Source organism: Anolis carolinensis, chromosome 5 (genome assembly GCF_035594765.1).
Source record: "Anolis carolinensis isolate JA03-04 chromosome 5, rAnoCar3.1.pri, whole genome shotgun sequence".
NCBI classification, from domain to species: domain Eukaryota; kingdom Metazoa; phylum Chordata; class Lepidosauria; order Squamata; family Dactyloidae; genus Anolis; species Anolis carolinensis.
In genome coordinates, this window is record NC_085845.1 from 124,487,378 (window position 1) to 124,503,947 (window position 16,570).

The following is a 16,570-nucleotide window of genomic DNA, read 5'->3' on the forward strand; positions in this document are numbered from 1 at the left end:
TTAAGTAAATTATGTATCATTAAATATTGAATACATATATTGGAAGAACTCACAAAGAGTAGCCAGAAAGACGCATCTCATCTTTTTAGATTTTTTTCTACTAAGATAAGATATTCAGTAGTGGAAATGAAATGCTTATTTCTGGCGTTCAGTATGAAATCACAAGATTACGATGTATAAACTCTATAAAAATATAGTGTCCTGCTTATCACAGAGGGAAATATAAAAAAGAAACTGTTCTCCACTGGGTTTCAAATCAGCTATGAAGACTCCAGTAATTTGCTATTTCAATTTCCCACTTGGTAGCCCTGCAAACACACAAGCATCCGCACAAGGGAAAGTCCCAACAAAACAGCTAAGTTCATGCTCAGTTTTATTGTGTAAAACCACAAGTCACCACAATAGAATAAAGAGGAAGTGAAAAGAATACAAGCCCAGGGCTGCTAGCTTCATCCTAAAATATGTTGTCATGTTCTAGTTTTCATTTTGATGGGCCTCTAAGAAATACTTTAATTAGAAATAGAATGCACAAAATGGAAAATGTGAAAATAACAACTTCAGCGGCATCTTTTCCATTCACTTTATACAAAGCAGCTCATACCCTGGCTGGTGTCATTAAGAAAGGAGCAGTTGTTTTCCTTATCTAGAAATCTTTCTTAAAAAGAAAAAAATAATCTATCTTTTGTTAAACATGCCAAACAAATCAATTGTATTTTACAGAGTGGCAAGTTATTTCTCTCTACTACTTTATATTGAGTCACAGTCAAGTAATGGGATTGAACTTATGCTTCCTCCTGACTACAGTGGCAGAATCAAATACCTAAGCAATGCTGATACAGTAGAGTCTCACTTATCCAAGCTAAACGGGCCGGCATTATCTTGGATAATAAGGAGGGATTAAGGAAATGCCTATTAAACATAAAATTACATTATGATTTTACAAATGAAGCACCAAAACATCATGTTATACAACAAATTTGACAGAAAAAGTAGTTCAATACACAGCAATGTTATGTTGTAATTACTGTATTTATGAATTTAGCACCAAAATATCACGATATATTGAAAACATTGACTACAAAAATGGCTTGGATAAGCGAGGCTTGGATAAGTGAAACTCTACTGTATATATTTTCTGTTGAAACTAACACAATATAATATGAACTGTTCAATTGTATTAATTTTGAGTGTTTGTACTTGCTAATTATTGCAAGAATTCCTTCAGGGCAAAAATTGTTGAGAAAGGCTGCTCTAGAACAATCAAGATGTTTCTCCATCTTTTCTTCTTCCCATGAGCCCTCTTCTCAACCTTCCAAAGTTGGATCAGAACTCTTACCCTATTTTAAAATGGAGTTCATATAATAAAGCTTACTATATGTGTTTGTAAGATGACTTATATGTATAGGGCATGTTATGAAGACAAAATAATGGATTTTTATATGATCCATGTATAAGTCAAGGGTCATTAGAAAGATAGAGAAGAATTCCACTGCTGCCTCATGGGACCTCCCAGCCCAGGCCAACACCACCATTTACTCACCCAGGCATTCAAAAGAGCTAGAAAAGGCACCATGGTAGAGAGAGTAGAGTGGGTCAGTTCCCTTCTTTTGGTAAGACTACTTATATTGGCCATGGATAGGTCAACTCAGGTTTTGGAAGATGTCTTGATTTATACATGAGCACATACAGAGTTTATTTCTCCAACTATTTGTTTTTGTTTGCTTCTTAAATCAAGATCTCTAATTATTGCATGCATTCTAACAATGATGACATGACACCTTAGCAACATGAAAATATTCCCTTGCTGTTTCTCTTATCCTTTACTATACACTGCCCCCATCACAATGAAATATATTCTTCGAAGGAATAACAACTCACCGTTTCTTCCGAGCTGTGAATAAGGAAAGTTTCCCCATATGGAGAAATGGGAGGTGCCTTTTCTTCATCGGGGCCTTCTATATGGAAAGGAATTAAAAATGGGAGCTTCAAATATGAATTCAAATATACGAATTCATTTTATTTGACATGTAACAACTTGTAATTGAATGTGTGACTTCATTCAGAGAACTGAATCTAAGTTGCTATGTTAACAACTTCACAGACTATGTTAGCACATATAGCTCAGTATAAGATGTCAACATCAAAATACATCAAATAATATTTTTATACCTCATTTCATTTTTAAGAAAAATTCCCAAAGCAGTCTCCAATAAGAAATGCTGACCATGCCATGTATACAACCTACCTAGGAAATTCTAGTTTAGTATATCAAACTATTCATACTATTTATATTTTTAATTATCAGCCCTCATTTCTCAGTTAAATGCAACTAAAAATGCTGTAAACACATCAATACTACCAATGAAAGCAGATGGGCTTTCAAAGACCTGGCTCATGATCCTATATTTAGTTATGCCTCAATAAGTCCATTTCAGTTCATGCATTTCAGAAAAAAAACATGGGCACCCAGTGCTAATGCTTTTCAGATAGCATATGTTTCATTAGAACATGAGTCTAAATATGTCTCACCCTAGCCAAAGTAAACAAAGCAGTATCTTATATTCAGAATCTATGTCTCCACAGTTTCTTGAATTAGAGCTCCTTATGTTAGCTAGTGAATTCGTAGCACCTTCATTGTTGTTTATTTATTTTACCTATAGAATCTATAGGGCCCCTGGTGGTGGCGCAGTTTGTTAAAGCACTGAGCTGCTGAACTTGCAGACCGAAAGGTGCCAGGTTCAAATTCCGGGAGCGGAATGAGCGCCTGCTGTTAGCCCCAGCTCCTGCCAACCTAGCAGTTCGAAAACATGCAAATGTGAGTAGATCAATAGGTACCGCTCCGGCGGGAAGGTAATGGCGCTCCATGCAGTCATGCCGGCCACATGACCTTGGAGGTGTCTACGGACAACGCCGACTCTTCGGCTTAGAAATGGAGATGAGCACCAACCCCCAGAATCGGTCACGACTGGACTTAACGTCAGCGGAAAACCTTTACCTATAGAATCCATACCTCTTCTTTTTACAATATGGTATTTACAGCATTGGTTCTCAAACCTTTTACACCAGGGGTCCTCAAACTTTTAAAGTGGAGGGCCGGTTCATGGTCCCTCAGATTGTTGAGGGGCCGAATTATCATTTGAAAAAAAAATGAACAAATTACTGTGCACACTGCACATGTATTATTTGTAGTACAAAAACCCCCAACAACAATCATTTATTTATTTGTTTGTTTGTTTGCTAAATTTATACTCCACTCTCTCTCACCCCAAAGGGGACTCAGAGCGGCTTACAAGTTGTACGTACATACAATATATTATATTATTAGCATAGAACAAAATATTAGCATTATATATTACTATATTGTACTATACCACTGTACCATATTATTATTAGTAATATTACATTTAATTTATAATATATAATTAATATTATTATATTATACAATATTATTACATTGTATTAATATTATTATTAGCCACCCTGAGTCCCCTATTGGGTGGGAAGGGCGGGGTAGAAATACTGTAATAAATAAATATTATATTGTATTACATTATAATATTATTATCAATATTATATGTATACACAATATATTATATTATTACCATAGCACAATATTAGTAAATGAATGAATAATACAATATTTAAAAATAAAAACAATTTTAACCAATATAAACCTATCAGGATTTCAATGGGAAGTGTGGGCCTGCTTCTGGCCAATGAGATAGTCAAGTTAAGTAGGATTGTTGTTGTTGTTTGCCTTCAAGTCATTTCAGACTTTGGGCAAGCCTAAGTCTAAAACTGAGGGCAGGGGCCGGGTAAATGACCTTGGAGGGCCGCATCCGGCCCCCGGGCCTTAGTTTGGGGACCCCTGTTTTACACCTATCTTCAGATGTCACAAATCCTCATCCCATCCCAAATGGACACAATGTATGAATAAAAATATGTTGTTTGTTTTGTGTGCTTACTGTCATAACTCACTGCCCTTCCTAACACTGAGCAGTCATATTCTCTACCTCCTCTCTTCACTTACATTTTTCTCACCCAAGAAACCCATGATGTCTAAAGGGTATGTATCTCTTGTGCCAACAACAGAACATTCAGAGAACCTGACCAGGAAAAGCTTGTGCCTCACTTGCCCTTTGTTTTAATGCTGAGCTCTTACATACTTCACTTCCTTTTTCCCTTCCTCCCTACCTGAGAAACTACCCGATGATCACTAGGAGCATGCACTTACTGTGCCAATGATAAAAGGCTTGGAGAAGCTGAGCAGGGAAAAAGGATGAAAATGGTTAAGTCAATTTCTGGTATGGCTGAGGTTGGAGGAAGGCATAGCAAGGGAAATTGCAGAGGTAGCTGTAGGACATGCCTCTTTCTTTCTCTAAGCTGGGAGTTTGAACAACTTCCTCAGATTGAGTCAATGGGGAGGAAGAAACAGTATCTCATCCAAAAGGAACCCTTCAAAACCTCCCAGCTTGAAGTGTATTAAGGCAGTTGTAGGGTATTTTCGGGCCTCTTCTTTCTCCTTTCTTCTCCCCTTTGTGCACCGCATGCATACTGTCATAACTCAAGGCTTGGAAATCATGAGAGCTGTAGTTTGGTGAAGCACCATCATTATTTGGCAGAGGAAGCTAAAGACTTTGTAAAACTACAGCTCCTATGATTCTACAGCATTGAGCCATGGTCGTCAAAGCAGTGTCAAACAGTGATGTGCATGGAATTTGTTTCATCTGTTTCATTCGTCTATTCATTTAGTATCATCCATCCGGATGCACGAAATGAAAGATGCCATTTTCGGACAAAACCAAGGGCGACACAAAAGAGAACGCTACCCTGTTTCCCCGAAAATAAGACATCCCCGGAAAATAAGACCTAGTAGATTTTGCTGAATTGCTAAATATAAGGCCTCCCCTGAAAGTAAGACCTAGCAAAGTTTTTGTTTGGAAGCATGCCCAACGAATAGAACACCAGAGCATGCAGGACCGGTAAATGTAAGTACAGTAGAGTCTCACTTATCCAACACTCGCTTATCCAACGTTCTGGATTATCCAGCACATTTTTGTAGTCAATGTTTTCAATACATCGTGATATTTTGGTGCTAAATTCGTAAATACAGTAAGTACTACATAGCATTACTGTGTATTGAACTACTTTTTCTGTCAAATTTTTTGTATAACATAATGTTTTGGTGCTTAATTTGTAAAATCATAACCTAATTTGATGTTTAATAGGCTTTTCCTTAATCTCTCCTTATTATCCAACATATTCGCTTATCCAATGTTCTGCCGGCCCGTTTATGTTGGATAAGCGAGACTCTGCTGTACCATAGATTGTTGTACATGGAAATAATGGTAGTAACAAGAAAGTCTTGATAGGATTCACAGTTTTTCTGGTTATGCTGGTTTATGATGACAACTATCGTACAGTATATAATAAATGTGAATTCTTCTTCATGGAAAAATAAGGCATACCCTGAAAATAAGACCTAGCACATCTTTGGGAGAAAGAATTAATATAAGACACTGTCTTATTTTTGGGGAAACACAGTACATGGTCACCATGCTTGCTTTCATTTTCCTTTCATTTCGGGCCGCGTAACAATATGCAGGTACTGACACCGGGCTGCTTTCCCATTACAGCTCATGTGTACCAATGGGTGTTAATAATAATATATTAATAACAATAGTTACTCTGGGACCCTAAGCTGGGTCTGAGAGAGATCTGCTTCCCCATGACAGATGATGTGTGCCAATGGGTGTTAACAATATTAATATTAATAACAATAGTTATTCTGGGACCCTAAGCTGGGTCTGAGAGAGGGCTGTTTCCCCATGACAGCTTATGCTTGCCAATGGATGTTAATAATAATTTTGCACTCTGCGGAAGACCCAAATGTTTTAAAGTTGGTGGGCTAAAAGGGGTCGAAATGCCCTCTGTGTGTGGCAATTTCCACCCCTCTAGCCCAAAAACTGAGCGGGAGCAGAAACCCTCCCACTGCCGCCAACAGTCTTAAAATTTTCATTTTTTCCTAAGTGAGATGAAATTTTTTGTTGCATAGGTGCCCCATTTTCAGAAACGGGGACAAATACATATACAGAACTGATACAAAAAAAATGAAACTAAACAAAACAAACAGCGACTCCATACAAATGCACACCACTAGTGTCAAACTAAATTCATTCTAGATGTATTGCATCCTATGTACTGCAGTGTAGATGCATCCTATGAATTGTTAAATCCAGGGAGGTTTGCTAGTAAGTAGATAGGTGAGATGAAAAGACTGTGCTATATGACACAGACGGGAACCTCCGAAGGACAGGTCATTCCCTGTAAACACATCAGAGACTGACATGAAACAGTGTTTTTAATTCCTGTCTCCTACCCTGGTCACCTGTCTTGAAGTAGTGGTGAATACTCACTCTCCATATTTTCTAGGGTTAAGGATGCAAAACCTCTGCAAAAGTGGGAAAAAATCATTATTCTTTATCTGAGTAAAAATCTCTCTGTATATATATTTTTGTTAAATATATATCCAAATATATTCATTTTTTGTTATTTTAAAATAAGCTGTTTTTCAGAGGGGATATGTCAGTTAAAATCCCATAAATTCTCATAAGATGGACCACAATTTTAAAATATTTTTTAAAAATCATGCAGTTCTTTTTAAAAGGTGTTCGGCGATCTCAAAAACTGTATAATGTCCCAATTTAAAATACGGGTTTTTGAAAGAACAGACTGAGGAAACATATATTTGATTGTCAATAATTGACATGCAGACCGCCCCATCTCCTCCTTGCATGGACACACTTCTAATAAAGCAATTTAGATTTATGTGCCTCCCAGTCAATCTAGGAATCTAGAATGTCTGTTCAAGACTGCCTATCTTTCTGCAAGAATGACAGCATGATGAAAATCCACAGGAAACCAGAATCAGCTTTTATACATGGCATATGAATATGTATACAAATATGATGAAACTAGTGGCATGCATCTTTCAGGCTTATGCTCTTCATTTACTGCTTTCAGGCTTTCTCTAGGCCATCTGCCTCACACAGCTCTCTCTTACCGCAATAAATTCAGTTAGGAGAAAGAAAACACATTGCTGCTCATGGTTCATATACACAACATCTTCCTGCCATGGTTCGGTGAGTCACAGGACCATGCTGTGAAACCACTCAGGGCTACAAGGCTGCATGAAAATACCAGTATAAGGAACTTTTTAATGAGCTCATAAATTCTAAACCACAATTTCCAAGTGTCATTTTGTGACTATCGGGTCATTGAACCAGGAACAGGGCAAATGCTGTTTCAGACACTACTACACTATCCTTTGACTTAGTATGCTGAGGATGACCCATACTTAAATTTTTTAAAAAAATGGTTAGAGCTATTTTAGTCAATAGTTTCATCACAATATTTTCCTTTTTCTTCCCAGTCTTAATCTATATATATAAAAGAGTGATGGCATCAGGGCAGCGGACAAAACAACAAAACTACAGGCCCCCCAACCTCGAAATTTGACAACACAACCCATCATTCACGGCTTTAGGTTGATACAACAAAAAGAAAAGAAAAATAAAGTCCTAATTACAGGGAGAGGAATAATAGTTTTTATCCAATTGCTGCCAGTTTGAAGGCTAAGCTCCACCCACTTGGTCTCCTAGCAACCTACTCAGCCCAGGGGACAGGCACAGTTAGGCCTCTTGCACAGATTATCAGATTTTAACTGGATTATATGGCAGTGTAGACTCAAGGCCCTTCCAAGCAGCTATATAACCCGTTTAGAATCTTATATTATCTGCGTTGAACTGGATTATCTTGACTCCACACTGCCATATAATCCACTTCAGTGTGCATACTAAACATAAAGACAACCATACAACAGACATTCAATACCACCACTAGCTCAATAATTTCTCACCAACACCACCAGACAATGCCACAGCAATGCATGGCCGGACACAGCTAGTACCATATAAATTGAAATGTATTATTCCATGGGAGGGGGAGGAGAAAGTTCCTAGCTATACGTTTTCAAGACAAAAGACTTCGAAATCTAAACATTAAAAGAATCAAACGGAAGGCCAAAAATAAAAAAAAAACCACAGCCTTCAAAGCACTTTTGCGGTTTCCAAGGTGCGGAAAAAGAAGGAGGAGGAGAAGCAGGGGGAGAACTCCGTTTCATGGTTTTGAAAAACGCCTGCAGCTGACAGCAGGGCTATTTTGCAGAGCACAAAATGTGCCCAGACATGTGGAGGTACGTCTTTTAAAAAAAAGAGCATGCTAAAGTTTAGTCCAAGTGGATAAGCAACTCTGTTTATCTGCCTTCACAGAGGTAGGCTGAATGCTGTTAACTCTTCTTAATCCTCTTCCCTCAGGTAGAGTGCTAGCCATTAAATACTACAGGTTGCACCCAAAGAGCCATGTGACTATTTAGGTACACTCGGGAGGGATTCTAACTTGTTTCTTTCCCCCAAGCTGTGTGGAAAACCAGTTCAGAAAGGAAATAGCTAAACAGTTTGTCAAACAGTATTTGAGAAGGAGTATGTTGCTGAAGAAGAGTTTAATGAAAAAAGTTGGAGAGAATTATTCAAAGGAGGAAACACACAATTAATGGATCTAGCAAAGTGGAACAACCTACTGAGATATCCATTACTGGGTTGCTGTGAGTTTTCTGGGCTGTATGGCCATGTTCCAGAAGCATTCTCTCCTGACATTTTGCCCACATCTATGGCAGGCATACCTCACAACCTCTGAGGATGTATGCCATAGATGTGGGTGAAATGTCAGGTGAAGATGCTTTTGGAACATGGCCATACAGCCCAGAAAACTTACAGCAACCAAGTGATTCCGGCCATGAAAGCCTTTGACATCTCCATCCATTGCTGTCCATCAGTGTCTATGTTTAGGGAAGAGAAACCTTTTTCGATGAAGGATCTACCCCTATTCAGATTGGTATTTTTAAAGATTTATGCTGGTTTTCAAATGACAGATTCCTGTTGCTGGTAGTATCATCTTTACTGTCATTTTTAATTTGATAGTTAGCTATTAGTTATGTAGATAATATCCTTCCTCTAGGCCAGTTATCTAAAACTGCGATAGGATGCAAAATATTAGAGATCTGCATGTCAATTCACATTGCCAATCTGTAAAAAGAATAATGAAAATGACTCATTCCGTCCTCTCATTTTTATCCTCCAAACAACCCTAAGGGATAGTTCAGCCGAAAAAGAGTGGGGAGTTCAAGATCACCCACAGAGTTTTATGGCTCAGAAGGAACTTAAACTCAACCCTCCCAAGTTTAAGCCCGATATTTTACAAATCACATCTGCACGTTTTGTCAGGGAAAGAGATATACAGTAGAGTCCCACTTATCCAGCACTCGCTTATCCAACGTTCTGGATTATCCAATGCATTTTGTAGTCAATGTTTTCAATACATCATGATATTTTGGTGCTAAATTCGTAAATACAGTAATTACTACGTAGCATTACTGCGCATTGAACTACTTTTTCTGTCAAATTTGTTGTATAACATGATGTTTTGGTGCTTAATTTGTCAAATCATAACCTAATTTGATGTTTAATAGGCTTCTCCTATGTGGCACAGTGTGTTAAAGCGCTGAGCTTCTGAACTTGCAGACCAAAAGGTGCCAGGTTCAAATCCCGGGAGCGGAATGAGTGCCCACTATTAGCCCCAGCTCCTGCCAACCTAGCAGTTCGAAAACATGCAAATGTGAGTAGATCAATAGGTACCGCTCTGGCGGGAAGGCAACAGCGCTCCATGCAGTCATGCCGGCCACATGACCTTGGAGGTGTCTGTGGACAACGCCGGCTCTTCGGCTTAGAAATGGAGATGAGCACCAACCCCCCGAGTCGGTCACGACTGGACTTAACGTCAGGGGAAAACCTTTACTTTACCCTTAGGCTTCTCCTTAATACCTCTTTATTATCCAACATATTCGCTTATCCAACGTTCTGCTGGCCCGTTTATGTTGGATAAGTGAAACTCTACTGTATTTGATAAATAAAGTGTGCATTAGAAGCGTGCCTTTCGAATGTGGAATGTAAATGAAAAATCAACAGTGGTTGTTTTTTTTTGCACTGTCACTGAGTTGGCTTTTGAGGGCCTGTCTTATCTAATGAAATGAATTCAAGGAGCATCTCTCACTCTTTTTCTCTGAGTCATTTTAATACATATAAACATACACCTACACATCCCAGACTAAAATGCACACTTCCATTTTTATTCTTTTAAACACCAAGTTTGTTCTTAAAACATTCTCCAATTGTTCCGTCTTTCTTTCACTTGACTGAAACTCTAATTAGATATGACAGAGCTATGACTTGCATGTTAGAATGCCAGTCATGCACAACAAGTTTAAAGCAAGGTGTGGGAGGTGATTTAGAATGAAGAAATGATAGTTAAGGAGGAGGCGTTAAACTCTTCCTCCCCACCCCAGCTTTTCTCCTGAATTTTCATCTAGAGGCAGAATAAAAACAGTTGGAAACTTGAGAGAGGAAAATTGCAAGCCGGGAAATAGTTCGGTATGCAGTCTTTCTACATATGGAAATGCCTCCCACTTCTGTCACTCCATTTCTTTCTCAGTGGCACACAAGTCCTGTCTACTGTCACATATGCTTAAGGCATTATGCTAACCATGCCCTTAACTAGCAATCATTTTGAATGGCAATCATTATTAAAAGTTCAAAGAGGCCTAATGTAAGTGGTTTTGTGAAAGCGGAGTACAAAAGTAACACCTCAGAATATACAAATGACTCGTAATAATAATAATAATAATAATAATAATAATAATAATAATAATAATAATAACAACAACAACAACAACAACAGACACAGCTACTGTAAGAAAATCGCACAGACAGACTACAAACAGAGGCACAACTATGTGGCCCAAATGATTCATTGGAACTTATGCCTCAAGTACCACCTCCCAGCAGCAAAGAACTGGTGGGGTCACAAACCTGCAAAAGTATTGGAAAATGAGCACGCAAAGATATTGTGGGACTTCCAAATCCAGACTGACAAAGTTCTGGAACACAACACACCAGACATCACAGTTGTGGAAAATAAAAAGGTTTGGATCATTGATGTTGCCATCCCAGGTGACAGTCGCATTGACGAAAAACAACAGGAAAAACTCAGCGCTATCAGGACCTCAAGATTGAACTTCAAAGACTCTGGCAGAAACCAGTGCAGGTGGTCCCGGTGGTGATGGGCACACATTGGGTGCTATGCCAAAAGATCTCAACCGGTATTTGGAAACAATAGACATTGACAAAATTACGATCTGCCCACTGCAAAAGGCCACCCTGCTGGGATCTGCACACATCATCCGAAAATACATCACACAGTCCTAGACACTTGGGAAATGTTTGACTTGTGATTTTGTGATACAAAATCCAGCATATCTATCTTGTTTGCTGTGTCATAATAAAATAATAATAATAAAACAACTTTATTTTTGTACCCCGCCTCCATCTCCCCGAAGAGACTCGGGGTGGCTTACATATGGCACAAGGTGCCTAAAACAGCACATTTAATAAAAACACAGTACAATACAAAATGAAACCACTAGTATATAAAACAACAATTTGAGCGCAGAACAGCGCCAGTAATCTAAAGTGTCGCCTTTCATAAAAACATGGCCACTGTAAACAAGAAGAAAGGAAAGGAATAGTGCAAGTTGTAGCTAAGGAACAAGGGAATGGGATGAAAGTGCTGTGCTGTATCATAATTGCGGACTATTGGGCTAGACATTCTCAAAAGCTTGTCTAAACATCCAAGTCTAATAATAATAACAATAATAATATATTTTATTTATACCCTGCCCCTCTCCCCGAAGGGACTTGCGGCGGCTTACAAGTAATAATTCAAAAATCGAAGCAATACATGATGTACAAGAATAACAATAAACAATTATCATTCAGTACAATTTAAAATACCGTAAGTATTGAAAAATAACAATTTAAAAGCTATTTGCCCTGTAAAAAATCTAAATATATCACCCTTTAACCAGCCATTCCTATTATTATGCTATCAAACAGTTACAGTAGAGTCTCACTTATCCAAGCTAAATGGGCCGGCAGAACTTTGGATAAGCGAATATCTTGTATAATAAGGAGGGATTAAGGAAAAGCCTATTAAACATCAAATTAGGTTATGATTTTACAAATTAAGCACCAAAGCATCATGTTATACAACAAATTTGATAGAAAAAGTAGTTCAATACACAGTAATGTTATGTTCTAATTACTGTATTTATGAATTTAGCACCAAAATATCATGATATATTGAAAACATTGACTATAAAATGCCTTGGATAATCCAGAACCTTGGATAAGCGAGTCTTGGATAAGTGAAACTCTACTGTATAATTAATGATCTCGTCGTCATTCAAAGTCCTGTCTAATAATTTCCAAATACAATCTAGTTATTCTCACAGACTTGCTTATATAGCCAAGTTTTTAGTTCCTTACTGAAAATTAACAAGGTGGGTGCTTGTCTTATTTCCTTGGGGAAATCATTCCAGAGTTGGGGGGCCACCATTGAAAAGGCCCTCTCCGTCATGCCTGCCAACCTCACTTGTGGGGGAAGTGGGATCGAGAAGAGGATCTCCCCAGCTGATCTTAAAGTCTAGGCAGGTTCATAGGGAGAGATACAGTCACATAAATAACCTGCACTTTGAATTGGGCTGGAAGCAAATTGGCAGCCAATGGAGCTGCTTTAAGAGTTTGGTAGCATATTTCCTACAACTCCTGTAAGCAACATTCTGTTCCCAGATGTTGTTCCCATAGCAAAAGCTACTCATCTCTTCCACAAGAAAATGCATCAAACATTCAACATGTATTATTCCTCCAATCATAGCATTCCTCTTTTTCCAAAGTAAAGGGAGGGAATTTGTCTATAATGCCCTCTTTACTTGAAAACATTTGCAACATTCCTGTCCCTGCTTTATATATCACTGTCAAGTATATCTAAAAGTAAATCTAGCATTTTTTTCAAATAAGAGAGTTTTAATTTAAGAAATGTACCAAATTCACATCTATAAGAATCTATATTTATTGTTTATCACATCCTCCTATCACTCTGGGTTTTCCAAATTATGAATACAATAACAGCGTTGGCTCCCCCACACTATACACACCGATAGTTCTGTAGAATCGATGGTTAGCTATATTCAACTCACTTTTTTGTGAAATATGACTCTCTGAACAGTGGATATTGAAACCATTCATATTCCTTCTTTCCTGGAGAGAGCTGGAAAGATACAAAAATAAAGTGAGACATATTAGATAGAACATGCATTTACCGTATATACTTGAAGATAAGCCGAGTTTTTCAGCCCTTATTTAAGAGCTGAAAAAGCCTCCCCGGCTTATAATCGGGTCATGGTCAAGGCCAGCAACAGAGCCTGCAGGCTATTGCTTGCAATATGTGATCTGTTTCTCTCTTCTCCCTACCAGTGCGTTTTCTTTTGCAAAGCCTCCCATGCTCTTAATCAAGGGAATGTTTTGCAAAGAGAAAGACACCCTTGCAAGTCAGGAAGAAGAAAAAAATATATTTATTAATCTTATGAAAGCATTTTCCCCTGAAATATTTGTTAAACTCTCTTACAGATATATAGGCATTAACCCCTTGCAAGCTTTTGCCATCTCTATGTACCTTTAAATGTGTATATATCTATATACCTTAATTTTATATATGAATTTCATATGTTGCAGGTCTTTACAAATCCTTTATACATACATATAGCTTCTTGGCAGGGGGTTGGACTGGATGGCCCATGAGGTCTCTTCCAACTCTACTATTCTATGATTCTATGATTCTATCCATGTACCTGTATATCTGTAGCCATACATATACATTATTTTTATATATGAATTTCCCTCATATGTTTGCAAGTCTCTGCAAATACCTATATAAAGAGAGATGTCTAGATAGATATGAATATATTCTTACCTACCTATATATAGGACTTGCAAATATTACAGGGGGGAAATGAATACACAAATATCTATAGACATGTCTTGAGAGATATGAATATATACGTATAATATACACACACACACACACACACACACACACACACACACACACACACATATATATATATATATATATATATATATATATATATATGGCTTGCAAATATTGTAGGGGAAATGCACATGCACACACAGAGGGGATTTGCAAATGTTTCAGGGGGAAATGCATATGTGAAATTAGTGTCTATAATTATAGATCTATATCTAGCTCTGCATTATTTATATAAGCATTGAATGTTTGCCTGTTACTATGTTGGAAGCCAGCCTGAGTCCCCATGGGGAGATAGGATGGGATCCAAATGAAGTTTTTATTATTATTATTATTATTATTATTATTATTATTATTATTATTATTATTATTATTAGGTTATTGTTGATACCATATTGTTTTTGTTGCCCCTACTTTTCCACTTCTAGAGCTAGTTTATTGTTTTTCTTTGAAATACAGTAAATATTCCAAAACATTTAACCTACTGATGTCTCGATTAATGAAATGAAATTTTATTGGTATCTATTTTTATTTTGAAATTTACCCATAGCTGATGCATTTCCCACCTTCGGCTTATACTCGAGTCAATAAATTATCCCAGTTTTTTGTGGTAAAATTAGGTGCCTCGGCTTATATTCGGGTCGGCTTATACTCGAGTATATACGGTAACTAGTCTTACATAACTTAAAATACTGTATATAGACTAAGCACCTGCTGAAGAAACCAAAAATTTAACACAGTCTTCCTGCCTTTTTTACTGTCACAATATTTTCACCCAAAACATCCCACTTAATTATTATAACAACCAATTTGAAATCAAAATAGAATTACTTAACCCAATAATTAGGAATACAAATGTATATATGGGAGGGATTTTTTTTAAAAAAAAAAGCCCAAGTGAACAACAGCATAACTACTGCTAGGTATAGATTACCTATTGCTAAGTACCAATGTCTTTATTGTGAAAGTGCTCTAAAGTCACCCACATACTCACCACAAGGACACTACTCATGGAAGGCCATCATACTTGGGCAATGAGGGATCGCCTAAGTCAGCTAAGTATAAATAGTTTGACACTTGTGCAAGATAGCAGGTTCCAAAATCTATACAGAGGTTCCTAATCTATGGTCCCCAGGTATTTTAGATTTCAGCTCCCAAAATTCCTGACAGTTGGCTAAACTGGTTGGGGCTTCTGGGAGTTGAAGTCCCAAATGCTTGGAAGGACCCATGTTTTGGAATGACTGCTTTAACAAAAACATTCAGGAGCATCCATTCAGCAACAGCAAATTTATTAGCTTCTTGAATGGGAGTAGTACAGACTTATGCTAGGAAACTCCTAACATTTGGGAAAATCCTACACCACCCCAAACATGCTATGTTATTTTTCAATTAGAGACAAACACATGCCAACATACAGACAAGTTTAATCTGTTCTAAGCAACAGTATTTTCAAAATAAGGACTGCCATATCAAAACAAACATTCTATCACCAAACAGATTGCTTTCCAAAGCATATTGTCTAGCATATGAAATATGGAAAAATAAAGAAACCACCTATATGTTGCCCTTAAATCATAAGAGGAAGTGCAAGGTAAAGGTTAAAATTAAGTTTGAATACATACAAGTTGTCAATCAACATTCAGAACTCCAAGTTTCTTTACATGAAAAAAATAAGCACAGACTTGTTTACAACCTCAAAAGAATCAGCAACAGCAGCAAGAGAGTTAGCATGAAAGTGCTTGATGTTCTTCTTTGCAGCAAACAAAATTGCTGCCTAGTACATCTCATTCAGCTATTACCATGTCCATATTGTAGATGAGCCTTCTGGTATTATTATTTTTTATTAATAATATAAACATTGTTGTTGTACAGTTTGGACTTACTGTGGCCCTTAGAAAAACCTATCACTGGGGTTTCATGTCAAGATTTGATCAGAGGGAAGTTGCCATTGTCTTCTTATGTGGGTGAGTGAGAGGAGTTTGTCCAAGATTTCTGTGAGCACAGCAGATATTCCAATCCTGGTCACTCAGAATCCTAGCCCAGTACTCAAACTCCTATATTATGTTGGCTCTCAAAGTTTACTGATACCCCACACTTTCCCAAAATTGGGGTTCAAGCAGGCTTACAATTTAAAACAGGTGTGGAGATGGTACCTCACACCAATTAGACTAAATCAAATTGATAAGAAATATTCTAAGCAGTGCTGGAGGGGTTGCCAAGAAACTGGAACATACATACACATGTGGTGGTCTTGTAAGTATGTTCAAAATTTTTGGGAAAACGTATTTCAAGAAATAAGAATAATCACCAAAACAGAAATAACAGGAACGCCTGAAGTAGCACTGTTGTCATTTATCGATAATAATGAAATATCAAAAGAGCTACATGAATTAATTGCCAATCTGGTAACAGCTGCAAGGTTGTTAATAGCAAAAAAAAAATGGAAAGAAGGGGAGGAGTACCAATTGGAAGAATGGTATAGGGAGATCTGGGATATTGCAATAAATGATAAATT

The 16,570-nt window shown here is 37.5% G+C and overlaps 1 protein-coding gene across 5 annotated transcripts in view; it reads right to left on the reverse strand.

The window, feature by feature from the left end:
* arap2 (ArfGAP with RhoGAP domain, ankyrin repeat and PH domain 2) overlaps nt 1-16,570 on the reverse strand; it is a 198,185-nt gene that overhangs the window by 135,529 nt on the left and 46,086 nt on the right. For all 5 annotated transcript variants that reach the window (XM_062982213.1, XM_062982216.1, XM_062982214.1 and 2 more), the window contains 2 exons: nt 13,208-13,278; nt 1,879-1,955 (listed from right to left, as the gene is read on the reverse strand). In XM_062982213.1, the coding sequence (XP_062838283.1) occupies nt 1,879-1,955; nt 13,208-13,278 (148 nt within the window). The remainder of the gene's footprint in view (nt 1-1,878; nt 1,956-13,207; nt 13,279-16,570) is intronic.